General features: G+C 43.5%; 1 protein-coding gene across 1 annotated transcript; it reads right to left on the bottom strand.

Annotated features, from left to right (window-relative positions):
* Positions 1-3,547: 3,547 nt before the first annotated feature.
* On the bottom strand, positions 3,548-13,891 carry ETFA (electron transfer flavoprotein alpha subunit). Its single transcript, XM_023748919.1, has 9 exons — positions 13,772-13,891; positions 11,650-11,796; positions 9,449-9,530; positions 9,268-9,350; positions 8,076-8,175; positions 6,732-6,842; positions 5,851-5,952; positions 4,632-4,700; positions 3,548-3,747 (listed from the first exon to the last, which is right to left on the bottom strand). The coding sequence occupies exons 1-9, from the start codon at positions 13,889-13,891 to the stop codon at positions 3,563-3,565; spliced, it is 999 nt and encodes a 332-aa protein (XP_023604687.1). The 3' UTR covers positions 3,548-3,562.
* Between the last annotated feature and the right edge of the window lie 994 nt (positions 13,892-14,885).

The raw sequence follows: 14,885 nt of genomic DNA, 5'->3' as shown, positions 1-14,885 counted from the left end.
CTGAGGGTGGCATCGCAACCTCCTGATCCGCACTGCTCTGTGCATGACAGGGGGTGGCGCCCCAACTCCCCAATCAGCCCTGCTCTGAGCCTGACCAGGGGCTGCACCTAGGGATTGGGTGTGCCCTCTGCCACCCGGGAGCAGGCCTAAGCCAGCAGGTCGTTATCTCCCGAGGGGTCCCAGACTGCAAGAGGGCACAGGCCGGGCTGAGGGACCCCCCCTTCCCCCCCGAGTGCACAAATTTTTGTGCACCGGGCCTCTAGTAATAATAATAATAATAATAATAATAATAATAATAATCCTATTTAAAAATGGAAAGACACACAGACAGATGGCCAACAGGCACACGGAAAGGTGCTCCACATCACTAAATCCTCAGGGAAATACAAACCAAAACCACACAGTACTCTCACAGCTTTTCAACTTTCTGTAAGTTTGAAATTATTTCCAAATAAAAAGTTAATTAACAAATAGAGAGGAACGAAGTCTTTGTTGCAACATAAGCTATAGACTGGTGGTTTCATATCATTGCGTTGGAATTCTTAAAGGGAGCATGAATCCATAAACATACCAGGAAATGTTCCATATATACATGTTCAATAATCTTCTGTATGTATGTGTAAACTGCTGTGAATGATCAAAGAAAAATGTACTTAAAAGTGTAACTAGCCCTGGCCAGTGTGGCAAGAGGCAGCCCATGCACCAAAGGGTCACTGGTGTGATTCCCAGGCAAGGGCACATGCCCGGGTTGCATTCTTTCTTTCCTTCCTTTCCTTCCTTTCCTTCCTTCCTTTCTTCTTTTTCTTTCTTTCTTTCTCTCTCTCTCCTCTCTCTCTCTTTCTCTCTCTCTCTCTCTCTCTCTCTCCCCTCCCACGCTCCCTTCCTCCCTTCTATTCTCTCTAAAAATCAATAGGAAAAATATCGTCAGGTGAGGATTAACAACAAAAAGTGTAACTAAATTCATAGAATCTTTTGGATATTATGTTTTCTAAAAATTTTGATAATAAAAGGAAAATTATTTTGTGAGTACAATGAAATGTTTCCCCTTACTTGAAAAAACAGGGAACTTCTTACTATTTGCAATGATGCTTTTCAGAACTATTACAAGAGGTTTCTAGTAGAGAACACAGATCAAAATTTAATGAAGATAAATGAAAGGACTGCGTTCAGTTTTAAACACAAAGAAACACGGCATGACTAGCAGACAAGGGAGACGGTTCAATAGCAGGCGAGAAGGTGTGGGGGGATCAGACAGAGCTCTGCATGTCCACAAGTGGAACCCATGCCAACGGTGGGATGTGGCTGCCAAGAACCTAATGCAGCGTTTAGCAGCATTAATTAAAATATTATTTAGGAGATAATAATCCAAATCTACACTAGTCAGAACAGTGTGAAGCAATGCATTCAATCCAGGGCCTCAGGACTCCTGCTTACAGCCCTGAGGGAGTAACTCCTGTGGAGGAAACGATGCGCCTGGTTAAACACAGACAGTCCCTGTGTGAGGACACGGAGACCACCTTCTTCCATCGTATACAAGAATACGCTCAAAATGGTTAAAGGCTTAAATATAAAACTTGAAACCATAAAAATCCTACAGGAAAACAGGCAATCATATCTCTGACATGTCTCTTAGCAGCATTTTTTCTGATGTATCTCCTCTGGCAAGGAAAACAAACAAACAAAATAAGCATCAAACTAAAAAGTGTCTTCACAGCAAAGGAAACCAAACACAAAGACAACACACTGAATGGGGAAGGTAGTCGCCAATGATACGTTCAACATGAAATAAAATGGAAGATGGATAGGGAAGGCCCAGCACGGGAAAATATTCACAGTGCACGCATCTAACAAAGGATCTGTACACAGCTTATATGAATTACTCCTACAAAGAGATGATAAGACAAAGCATCCAATTTCAAAATGGGCAAAAGACTGAACAGGCACTTCTAAACAAATTTCCAAGAAAATACTTATAATTTTGACTATTGTGAAATTTTGAATGAACATCTGATGAACAGGCACTGAGATGAGAGACATTTCTAATGGCTGTGACAATACAGGTTTCCCACTCTCAGAGTAGAGTGTTCCAAGGAAACCGTCCGTTAAGCCAAATGGCATAAAACTAAGCAATTGTCATTCATTTATTTATTTTTTATTTTTTAATATACTTTATTGATTTTTTACAGAGAGGAAGGGAGAGGGATAGAGAGAGTCAGAAACATCGATGAGAAACATTGATCAGCTGCCTCCTGCACACTCCCTACTGGGGATGTGCCCGCAACCAAGGTACATGCCCTTGACCGGAATCGAACCTGGGACCCTTCAGTCCGCAGGCCGACGCTCTACCCACTGAGTCAAACCGGTTAGGGCTGTCATTCATTTATATGCAGTGGTTCTCAACCTTCCTCACGCCGCGACCCTTTAACACAGTTCCTCATGTTGTGAGGACCCCCAACCATAACATTATTTTCATGGCTACTTCATAACTGTAATTTTGCTGCTGTTATGAATCGTCATGTAAATATCTGATATGCAGGATGTATTTTCATTGTTACAAATTGAACATCATTATAGCATAGTGATTCATCACAAAAACAATATGTAATTATATATGTGTTTTCCGATGGTCATAGGCGACCCCTGTGAAAGGGTCGTTTGACCCCCAAAGGGGTCGCGACCCCCAGGTTGAGAACCGCTGATTTATATGGATAACTGTGTGCGAGTTCCCAGATCCCCACACAGCCTGACACACGGAACCGAAAGTAACACGTCACAGTGAACGCAGGGCCACTCCCGCCGTCAGGACGCCACTGCCTGTTACTGCAGAACAAACACTGAATACGATTTTCGCTTTTCACTTTTTTTCACAAAAGTCATAAATCCTCTTCAGATTTCTTTGTTAAGCGAAACAGAATAATAATGTAGGACTTTCGTGAAAGCACAGTGGCTTGACCCAAGCTTTCAAAAAGCGAAGATACGTGTATCTTGTTTTGAAATACAGTAAGACCACTCATTTCCCTCCACACGGTAAATATGTAAAGTGGCTGAGAATCTACTCACTGAAGACTTGCGTCCTCTAAGAAATGTGATGATCATTACGTATTTCACTGACTCAACTGTGAAAGCTAAGCATTCCCTTTGTAAGTGTTGGACAGGTTTAACTGAGGAACTTCCTGGGATCGCTTATCTAGCTGATCCGAATTTTCTAAATCTCATGCAACTAGATAAAATACAGAAATGCAGCAGGTGTTCAGAAGATGTAAGACGACAACTGTTGTTCACAGCCCCCAATTTCAAGATTCTGTGTTCACTACTACAGACTCATTATTTTTGTTGATTGATTTTATAATATATAGGCTTTATAGCAAATAAATGTCAATGTGAACTTATAAAGTCCATTTAACAATGAAATGCTGCTTTTACCAGTTTTATATTTCGTGTTATAAAAGGAATTTGAAAAATCTGAAAAACAATGGTGGATTTAAGAACAGCCAAGCACTGACGGAGTCCCGGAAGTCCACAGACCTTGTGCAGAACACACTCACCATGGTAACGGTAACTGCTAAGCACACGGAACAGGACATAAATCACTGAGGCGAGTGTTCAACAAATGCATACAGGCCTTATCCCCATATAACTTTGCATATTTTATTGCAATACTTACTGGTGCTACTATTTTTCCTGTCTGTCCAACTTGCATGTCATTGGGAACAAAGCCAGCATCAACAGCAGCACGAGAAGCACCAACTAAGGGGGAAAATGGTCATTTTTAAGCCTGATGATTCAGCTAGCTGGGATATCACTGATAATTATAGAACAAAACAAAAACCCCAACACTGATCTAGTACAGTTAGAAATTTACTTTATTAAGGTCTTACGTTATCAACTCCTTCCTTTATCAAGCCCCTTTATTTCTCAATGATTTTTATCTTCTGGGTCATTGTCACTTTCTCAAATACTAGTCTTCACTCTTGGAGATTTTAACACCCTGGATTCTTAGTTCTTAAACGACTCTCCTCCAGTTACTGTCGTCCGTGCTACCTCACCCACACCCATGGCCATATCCAACTTTTCTATTACCAATATCCCCTGACAACTCCCATTTCCAAAGTCTCTCTGTGACCCGCCTCTTCCTGACTGACTTCCATTAGTGCCTAACTCCAACAATCCTCTAACCTCACTGGGACCCACAATTCTATTCCCTGTCTTTCTCTCCCCTCATATGTTCTACCTTTCCTATAAATGATTAAATACAATTTTAAAATATTAAATGTTCATTTCAATTTGTATGAGATTTATATTAGACCACCAATAAAGAAAAAAACAAGGGCATTCCTGAATCTGAAGTAGGCACTGAAGCTAATATTTAAATTCTCTTAAAAATGGAAAAAACTACTAAGATTTGGCAAATTAAGTGTTACATAAATAATAAAAAAGACTGGAGACGCCCACTCCTCACTGAATGCTTTACCATTAACTTGGAGACTAAGAAAAACTGTTTCAGAGAGAAACGTAAAAACTGAAAAAAGTAACATAATTTTCAGCCTTGAGTGACACAGATAAATGAAAAAATAAAGAAAAAAGATCTCCATGAAAAGGGAACATTTTTCTACTCAGGAAAACAACTTTACCTGCAGCATGTAGTTGATCTGCCAAATCATATAACAACTTAAAGTTCTCGCCACTCTTCAAACCCCGACCTCAATAAAAAAGAAAAAAAAATAGGCAAATATAAACTCCATTCTACAAAAACTTTGCAACTTTGTATACCTGAGCGATCTTCGCATTTCACAGCGGTCACCGTAAGCATGCCCCCTCCTCCGAGAAGCCTGTCCCGTCTTCCCGGTGATGCTCCTATACTTCCGAACAGCATTCAATGCCGCTGTAATTAACTAACCAGTTAACTACGGGGATAACCCATCTTTCAATCAGTCTCCGCACTGGAACAAAAACTCTTTAACTGCGGGATCCATATCTATCTCGGTCACTGCTATATCCACGGTATTTAGCACAACTTCACGGAATGACTGAAGTGGTTTGAATGGAAGTCATTCCACTAGACTTCCCACACCCCACCAGCAAGAAGCCCTGCCTTCCTCTCTCCCCAGCACTGTGCCATGGGCCTGGCACAGAGCAGCACCCAATAACAATCATTTCTTGAATAAATAAGGGATGAAACGAGTCAGATATATCTTTTCAACATGTTAAATTATTTCCCCTCAATGCCTCTTGCCAGTGCAAGGCTATCTGGAAGCTTACTGATTTTGTTTGATGTTTACTTTGGAAAGATTTTAAAATCATAGCAGACTATATAAAATGGGTGTGTGTTTTTCTAAAAACAGGAGCATGATATACAAAAAGAAGCAAGCGTGAGCAACATTAACAGCTTTGATATTAAACGTGAAGAAACTTTCACAGAGTTATTCATAGAGAAGGACCCTGTAAAGCACAGCAAGTTGAAGCCAAGTCGTGTGAAGGGTGAGAATCACACCACACGGCCCAACATTCCCCCCAATTCTTTCTATGACTCACAAGCCAACCGTACTCCTCAGAATAACTTGGAAGTCAGTCAATAAACAAAGATACTAAGTTGTAGAGTTAAGTTGATAAGCTCTGTACTATGCTCCCCCTGGTGCCAGGGACACAGATTCGCACCAGAAAGCCCAACTTGGGTGTTAAACTCATGATTTCATTTTCCTCCTTGGTGAAATGGAAATAATACTCACAAGTTACCTACTTCTTACATTTGGGGGAAAAAATCTGTGCTCCTCTAAAATAAACATTAATAAAATCAAAGTATTTTAACTTGACATTATCTTTTAAAACTAACACATTACAAATCTCACTCACCGCCAGATACCACCACTTTGGCGCCAGTTAGCTCTGGTCGATCACTTTTGGTTAATTTCTGGTCGAGCCACTCTGATATCCCCACCGGGGAAGTACTGGATGCTGCATACATTGATATATATGTATGACAAAACAATGACTATGAATTCCAGTTGTAAAACAACAATTTTTAAGAGAAACACACAAAGAATTAATTCCATGAAATTTAAGTTTGCTGGCTGCTGTACATTTTCTGGGCTCCCACTTACATTCTCTCTGATTTTTTGAAAGATGACAGGGACCAGACTCTAGCCTTTCCCTCATGGGCTGCATGCCTTCTAGAAGTCAGTTAATTCTGAGATTTACCTATAAAATGACATAACCCTGTCTACGCGGTTCCAATAAGATGCTGTGCATGTTAAGGTGTAGCACTGGCTGCCCATTTACTATCACATCCTTCCACTCAGCAGAACCTCCAAGGATCACGGCAGGAACAGTGAGAGGAGAGCAAAAACCTTAACATCCACGGAGCACATTCATCTTCACCCTTTGGGAACTGTGCTAACACTGCCGAGGCATTGTTGCTGATTGTACAGCAGTTCAGGAAATCTGCAATGAAGAGTGAACTACCGGCATCTCACGGTGACACTGCGGGAGGAGCGCCATCGAGCACCTGGCACGCTAGGGGTTGATGGGCCCTCTCTCCCCCACCCCTTTGACCTACCAAAGCAGCTATCCTTGCACCAAACGTGACATGAAAAAGATGTTCTAAATATTTCTTACTTTGGGGTCAGACTGGGAATATCACGGCGCGTTCTCTGCATTAGAAGTTTAACCAGAGACCATCTCTCACGCTCATCTACGAACAGAAAAACAAATGCAGACCGCAAATGAACGCTCACCCTTCTCAGAACTGGCACCACCTCCACTTGTTGCTGCCGCTTCAAAAGCCGTTCCTCGGACAGAAAACACCTTCACCTTTTCATCACACTTCACTGTACATAACGCATTTCCTGAAATACAGGTTTTTGTTTAAAAAAAAGACAGCAGCCAGGAAAGATAACAAAGCATACTCTTTTGGTTCAGAATTTACTTCACACACACACAGGGCAGAAATAACTGTGGCCACTTGTCTCCTTCCTCTACTAAGTGTAGGGGGAAAGGCCTAACACTAAGGAACATATCAGAACAGATTGGTTTAACCTTGGGTGTATTTAAAAATAGGACAAGTTGCTGACCTGCCTAGAAGCTACTAATTGAAATAGGAAACCACACTAATACGGCACTCTCTTCCTAAAAGGAATATAAAGAAAAACTTCCTCCTCCAACAACAACACAATCAGTAACTCCACAGTATGAGCTGCACCAACTGAAGAATAAAGTGCTCTGCCTGCTGAGGGAGGAGAAGAAGTGAAAGATGACAGGGCATAAGGAAGAGAAGTGTGGCCTGGCCGTGTGGCTCAGCTGGTTGGCCACCTTCCCATGCACCGAAGGGTCGCTGGTTCAGCTCCCGGTCGGGGCACATGCCTGGGTTGTGGGCTCCATCCCCATCGTGGGCGTGCAGGAGGCAGTCGATCAATGCTGCCCTCTCGCATTGATGTTTTTCTCTCTCTTCCTCTCCATTCCTCTCTCTCTAAAAATCAGTGAAAATATTTTTGAAAATAAGAATAAGAAGCGTGATAGAGATTTTAAAAGGTTTTGGGACTTTTCTTATTAAATAGCAATCACACTAAGAATGACCTAAACTATGACCAGATATTTCTCCTCAAACTCTACTAAAGATCAAAGTTCTGATTTGGGAGTGACCATTTATCTTGAAACACACAACTTCAATCAGAAAGAATTAACAACACAGTGTGCTTAGCCAAAGGTCAATCAACCAGAGAGACACTGAAATGAATTTCTTAGCACAGATGGAAGGGAAGCAGCAAAGAAGACTGAAAATGCTATTTTTAAAAAAAAAGAACAAAAAAGAGAGTGTTGCTTTTCCAGGTGTCACTCACAAAATGTATTGAATAAGGAATCCAATTCTTACTGACACTGGATGACCGTGCTCTGGATCTATCAGAGAGAATGTCCTGTCCTGGTCTAGCTACAACGCGAAGGTTTTTCTCAGGAACCTTTAAGATGGTCCATTCAAAGCACATGTATGATTTTTAAAAAATCCTGACTTCAAGATTAATTTCTGCTTGTAAAATTGACAAACATGTAACATTGTAAATTAATTACTTTCCTCAGGTGCTCACCTGCATAAATAGTTCTCACAAATGTGTCAGGTGACTTGATTGCAATGATGTCAGAAATCGGGGCAACATCAAGTTTGGCTGCGATTCTGGGCAAAAGGTTCTAAGAGCAAAATAAGCAGTAAGTCATACACAGACATGCCCATGAACGGCTCCACACTGCCAGCGACAACATTCTCTAAATGCATATTCTGCAGAAATTTTAATTCAAATATTTTATATTTCACATACGTCTTTAGACACTACAACTTTAAGCACAACTTTTTGAATAGTCTTTGTATTAAATAAGAGTCTTTCATGACTCTAACTACATTAAGAATTTGAGTTTTACATGTTAATAAACCACCTTAACTCAGTAAGTTGAATTATGAGATGCTATCTGCTTTAATGAACATCACTTACAAAGTGTGACAGTTATGTATTACTGAATTTAGACGAGAAAAAATAGGAAAATACTTAGAAGAACAGTAAAATTCTCAAACTAAGAATATACTTGTATATATTTACTTACTGTATATATACACATACATAAAAAAGACTTCAAAGGGGATAAAAGAAAAGAAACCTAGGAGAACCCCCATGACCCCAGAGAGAAGGGAAGACACCCTGACAAGACTCCTCTGGAGCCCCCCCCCGCCACCTTTATTAGGAACCTCTCCCTGCAGACCACCACCCTGTGGCGCACACTCCCTCCTCCGCCCAGCACAGGGCACTAACCAGGTCACAGCTGTTTCACACTAAGGATGTCTCCGCCCACCACACAGCTCTTCCCAAATCCCCAACGAGGGAGAATCTGGCCTTTCTCAATATCCATCCGTTACCCAAACAAACCAACTCTTAAGATGGGTGACAAATACAAATGACATTCACGCTCACACAGAGAGAGTTCAACATGGTTTTTAAAAATAAATTTTTAAGTAGCCTCCATGACAAAACTAGAAAATCTGGAAGTGGCATTCTAATAAATGATGACAAAATCTTAAAAGAGCAGAGTTGTCTCTGACAAAATTCGAAAACATGGAGATCACGTTTTAACAGAAATTGTAACAAAACTTTGCAATAAATTTTAGCAAAACTACCACATTAATTCAGAAAGCCAAGACCAGCTCTCAAAACAAAGTCTGCTGTAGTTTCAGCACGGTGACCTCTAGCCCTTCCGAGTAGTGACATCACAGCCCACCCTCCACCTGCTCACCTTTCCGAAGGCAGACGCTCCCGCACAGATGTGCGTGTAACTGAACTGCTTCTGAGTTGCCAAAACCAATGGTGTCAGTTCCTCTGAGAATCAAACACATCTGATAAGTAGATTTCATAATATTCCCACATCATATAGTCATCAATGAGACATTACATTCTGGTCCACTGGAAAAACCTACCTGGAAGAAGGCCCTTGTATGCATCATTCTGAGCCACCAGAACTTTTGCTACACCTGCTACTTTGCAGAGATCTTGGGCCACCTGTGATTAAAAGTGTTTAATTATCCATCTAACAGGAAGATGCAAACAGAGCCACCACTACAAGTATCAAGAGAGCATAAATCCTTAAAGGGCACTTGTAAGAATCCTTATCAGAGAAAGGGCTTACTCAGAAATAAAAAATATATACCCTTTAACAAAGAAAACCTATGTCAATTGATCTTACAAATTGACCTTAAACAAAAATTCCTGCCTTAAAAATGCAAGTACTAATTGATAAACCAAAATCCACAAAGCTCTCATCAAATTTAGTCGTACCCTGTTCTCCTTACCTTTCATTTCGTGCAAGTTCATCATTTTAGAAAGAGTGGAAATGGGCAATGACTAGGTTCTCTCTGTCTCTCACAATAACACAGCCAATACACTGCAGCCTCAGGGTTCCCAGGGGTAAGAACAGGACCCAGCCACAGTGGTTCACGGCCACAGCCCTTTACTGGCAATGACTCTGCTGATGTTAGAATCAGTGAGTCTGGGCAAGCCCAAAGTCTCCTGTCAGTCCGTTCACTGGCCACCACTGAGTTCCTGCCCACTTACATTTATTTGTCTGTAATGAAATACAGATTCCAATTCCTCATTTTTCCTGTTTGGATCAGGATGGGGTTCTGCCTTTGGACCACTCAGGTTTCCTGTACAGAGAGGCAGCTAGAAGTCCCCCTTCTCAGTCTCTGAAATCACAGCATGGCTGGCTTCCGCTTTAGCGGAAACACGGCAATCCTATTACAGTCTTCTGTCTTCTGGTTGGCCTCCATGCTGACTCACTGATGAGCAGGCACAAAAGGCTGTGTCTCCTGCCCCCTCAAAGGATGGCAAGGCTGGGAGAGGATGCTGAACCTCTGCTGAATCAAGTGTCACTGGCAGGCAGGCCACCCTGTTCTAGCAAACTACCTTCTTATTATCAGCAAAAGCTTCGGGTACTGCACAGAGAAATCACCTGCTGCCGATGATGAACGGCTACATAAAACAGTACACAACTGAAATCTGCCTCGGCTACTAACGGTCTCCTCATACAGGCACTGATCGTTTTCCTTTAAGAACAGAACGTGACAGGATAATAAAACTGTAACTGAACAGAAGATGATTTCTGCTTTGATTTTTCTCAAAATAATGTAAATAAAATAGCATTTCAAATATTTTAACATAATATTAGAATAATTATTTAAAATCACAGCAAATAAACAATCAAACCCAGAACTTGTATATCTGAAATCCAGGGAACCAAAAAAGATAGCACAGTCCTATCCCATCGATCGGCACCAGGGGCTAGTGTCAACCACGTCAGGCTCAGTAGTTGTTAGCAGCTTTAGGAAGAGAAATCCATAATTTAACCCCAAGCCAGCCAGAATACGTTCTTTTAAGGTATCAGTGTCATGTAAGAAGTCAGAAGCCACACTGGCATTCTGAGCCTTATTATACCACACGGTCTGCAGCAATGAACGGCATTGAATAAACAGTAAATTCCTGCAAACAGAGAAGGAAACACGCCTTCCCCAGATGCCGTCCCCGAAGGTCCCGAGGGGTGTGGGAGGGACCTGGAGGCTCCGGCTGCATCAGCGTCACTGAAGCCCGATGTCACCTGCATCAGCCAGGGGACCAGGCCCCGCACACCGGGAGGCGCGTTCACAGAGCGGTCACGGTCTTACGCCAACAACAAAAACGAATGCCATTACTGACGCAGACCACACCGCTCTCACTGGAAGGCACAGGACTACTTCCATTTGAGTCCTTACCCCAATGAAAGGAGCACGCATGGTACTGGGTCCAGATTTACCACTTTCAGGAATTAAAAGCAATTAGCAAGTATATTCATCAATACAAAAAGGAATCGGCTATTAACCTCTAAGGGGACTCCGATATTATCATTCTCCTTGGTACCTGATGGCACACGATGGTGCCAGGGGAACTAAATCAAGGTTCTACCTCATTCAGAAGATGGAGTGCTTAGTGGGCACCTGGGTTCTCTTCACACACAGTGAGGGTGTGACACTGCCCCGTAATGAGGACGGGCCGGTGTGGGTCAGTCCTCACCGTCATTCTCTGTCGCCATCTTTCCCTGTCTCTGATGGAGATTATATTTGCTATGTTTGACCTTAAAGTCTCTCACCTTGTCACATTTGGTTCCAGCTATTAAGCAGGACACTTCACCTCCCAGGCGTGTGGCTGCAGTGATGGTGTGTAATGTGATGGGTGCTATGGTGTCGTTTGCATGCTCAGCTATTACCAGGGTACTCTGAAATCGAAGCAATGTGGCCTAAAAGAGGGAGAAAATGGAAAAGAATCTTATAAAACACATTTTTTTTTACTGATTGCTAAGCATGTGTGCTTTAAAGAAAACTGTTCACAATATTCAGTTCTTAAATCCTATATAATAAAAGGCTAACAAGCAAATTGACCAAACAGTGGAACGACCGGTTGCTATGATGTGCACTGACCACCAGGGGCAGACGCTCAATGCAGGAGCTGCCCCCTGGTGGTCAGTGCGCTCCCACAAGGCGAGTGCCGCTCAGCCAGAAGCCGGGCTCACAGCTGGTGAGCACAGTGGTGGTGGGATCCTCTCCCGACTCTGTGCAGCACTAAGGACGTCCCCCGAGGGCTCCCGGAAGGTGAGAGGGCGCAGGCCAGGCTGAGGGACCCCCCCCCCCCAGTGCACAAATCTTGTGCACCAGGCTTCTAGTGTATTTATAAAACACTTGCTCAGTAGCAAAAACTAGACTATTGTGTCTACCACTCTATTACTAATATTCATACCTAATAAAACAAACATGCAAAAATTAGTATTCTACTGTTAGAAAATTTTGAGAATTATTTCAAAATAATTTCCCCATTAATCTATGTTCAATGAGAAACTCCATGTACACATAAACTTAAAGTCCTTAAGCAGAACTTGTTAGTATCAAAGTAGGGAACAACTACTACCGATCACACTCACTGGTCAAAAGAAACAAATGGACATTTAAGGCCTTTTCCAGCTCAAAAGTTCCATCACCCTAAAATCCTACTTTAAATACACGAGTGGCATAGAATACGACTAAGGATTTAAAGAGTACGACAACGAAAGATTCAAAAACTAGATCCATTACTGAAAAGGCTTTTTTATTTTTTTATTAAGTTATTACATATGTGTCCTTATCCCCACATTACCCCCCCCACTCACGCCCTCACCCCCCTGTTGTCTGTCCACTGGTTAGGCCTATGTGCTTGCATAGAAGTCCTTCGGTTGATCTCTCCCCCTCTGAAAAGGTTCTTAAGCAAAAGTCACTTGGTTATTTTATCTTATGCACCATTCAAGGGTCCCCTTTTTTATGGAGAAAAAGAGCCAAGATCTTAAATATTTAAAGATAATAATTGAAATACGTAATAAGGTAACTAACTACCCAGAAAAGAACCCCTATCTCTTCAAAGCACTGCTACTTAGCCCTGGCCAGTGTGCTCGGTGGTTAGAGCGTCGACCCGCACAACAAAGGGTCTCGAGTTCGGTTCCTCGTCCAGGGCACGTGCCAGGTGCAGGTCTGGTCCTGGCCCCGGTCAGCGCCTGCAGGAGGCAACCAATCGATGTGTCTCTCTCACATGGATGTTTCTCTCTCCTCCTCCCTTCCTCCTCCCCACTCTCTCTGAAAAAAATATCCTCAGTGAGGATTAACAAAACAACAAAACAACCCACAGCAAGCACTGCTGTTTAACCCAGATGATTACTGTGGGCCGTCGCTGTCAATCCTGGGCCCTCAGAACCCCCTGGCAATGGTGCCGGCGCTCAGACACCGGCCTCCGAGGCGCCTCCCACGCCCAGCTGCTCCCTCCTCAGAGCGGGCCTGGCCTGGCATCCTGCTTCCCCTGAGCTGAAGCGTCAAAGGGCCTGGCCCCTCCGCACACCCAGCCCTCGGTGCGCCGGCCGGCAGCGTGCAGACCTGTCGGACCAGGGCAACAGCACCCAGCGCTCCCAGAGGACGGACCCGGCTGCGGATACACCGAGCTTCAAAAAGGAAAACGAGAAGCGTCCTTCCTCCTTCCTCACACCAGCCACACCCTGACTCCAGGTGACGGGCCTGAGACACGGCTCCCCGCCCACCTGAGCATCACAGACGCTGCCACGTTCACACGGAGGCAGGACGGCTGCAGAACTGGGACTGACAGTCCCCCTGAGGTCGGCCCGAGTCACCCTCCGAGGCTGGGGTCAGGGGTCACTGTGCACTTTGGGAGCCAAACTTCTTGGAGAGGCCCACACGCACCGGCCCTGCTGCCTCCTCTCGGGCTCCCCTGCTCACGGCAAACTGGCTCTCCCCTCCCGGCAACACCGCGCCCACCTCCCGAGTCACCAGCCACCGGCACTCGCGGAGCCAGGGACACATCGGGCCCTTCTCCCATCGACCTGAACAGCTGTGCTGCTGCCTCCGCTTCTCATTCTCTGAGAAGCGACCAAGGAGATGAGCTGCTCGAGTTCCTCCGGAGACTAACTGTGGGCAGGAAACTCCACAGGTGTGGGACCAAAAAGAGCTGGAATCTAACTCCCTCCTCTACCTCAAGCAGGAAGAACAGTTTTAACCCACGTCCCCACCTTTAAAAAGTGAGGGGTACGGGTGAGGAGGGGGGGTGTGAGGGTCTCTTTGCTCCTTCACTCGAACACTTAGAAGCAGGAATAACCAACAGTCTCTTCAAGTTCTACTGAAAGAGATGAATATGTACTTAGTCACCTGTCTATTTTGTAACATATCCATTTTGTAGTAAAATATATCGTACATTCCTGTACTTAAACTAAATAACTAAATAACTCACTTAAACCTCTTTCATAATAAAACACGGTACCTGTTACTCATGAGTAGAAATGTCGTATGACATTGATTCTAATATTAACAACAGTCAATTCACTTCCCTTTAAAAACAGACAAGACCCTTGGTAGACACACTGGCAGGAGCATAATTTTATGGAATTCACCTCATGCAATAAATCTTTCTAAAACCACATCAAAATTGGCTCTCTTTCTTTTCAAAAGAAATTAAAATTTGCATGTGAATTACAGAGTTCACTCTCTCATCCGTCAACGCTAAGCCATGGACTCTGAAAACTGCCATTTCCTCCCGAAGCTTCACAGCTTCCGAACCACGACAGCTACGCCGTCCACTGGCAACGCACACGGGCACAGGGCACGCCGACGACCTTGAAAGCGTTGCTTCACTCGCCACAGAACATGTTTCTTTGGTACTTTATTAGCCAACAAAGTAATTCCAAGTGCAAACGAGGAAAAGAATACAAATAACTCAGGTTACTATCCCCACAAGAATGCGAACCAACTGCAAACGCCACCCATTTTCCTCTCGCGTGTCCCCAGCTCCGACTGTCGACAT

The sequence above is a fragment of the Myotis lucifugus genome, unplaced genomic scaffold (assembly GCF_000147115.1).
Source record: "Myotis lucifugus unplaced genomic scaffold, Myoluc2.0 scaffold_2091, whole genome shotgun sequence".
Lineage (NCBI taxonomy): Eukaryota > Metazoa > Chordata > Mammalia > Chiroptera > Vespertilionidae > Myotis > Myotis lucifugus.
The sequence above is the reverse complement of the archived record's forward strand: the minus strand, read 5'-3'. Positions and strand labels throughout refer to the sequence as shown.

Coding starts and splice junctions, on each gene's coding strand:
- ETFA (XM_023748919.1), bottom strand. CDS start 13,891: ATGTGTCCCTGGCTCCGCGAGTGCCGGTGGCTGGTGACTCGGGAGGTG. Junction 11,797..13,771: donor GAGAGGAGGCAGCAGGGCCG/GTGCGTGTGGGC, acceptor TCCCTCTTTTAG/GCCACATTGCTTCGATTTCA. Junction 6,843..8,075: donor TGTGAGAACTATTTATGCAG/GTGAGCACCTGA, acceptor CCTGTATTTCAG/GAAATGCGTTATGTACAGTG.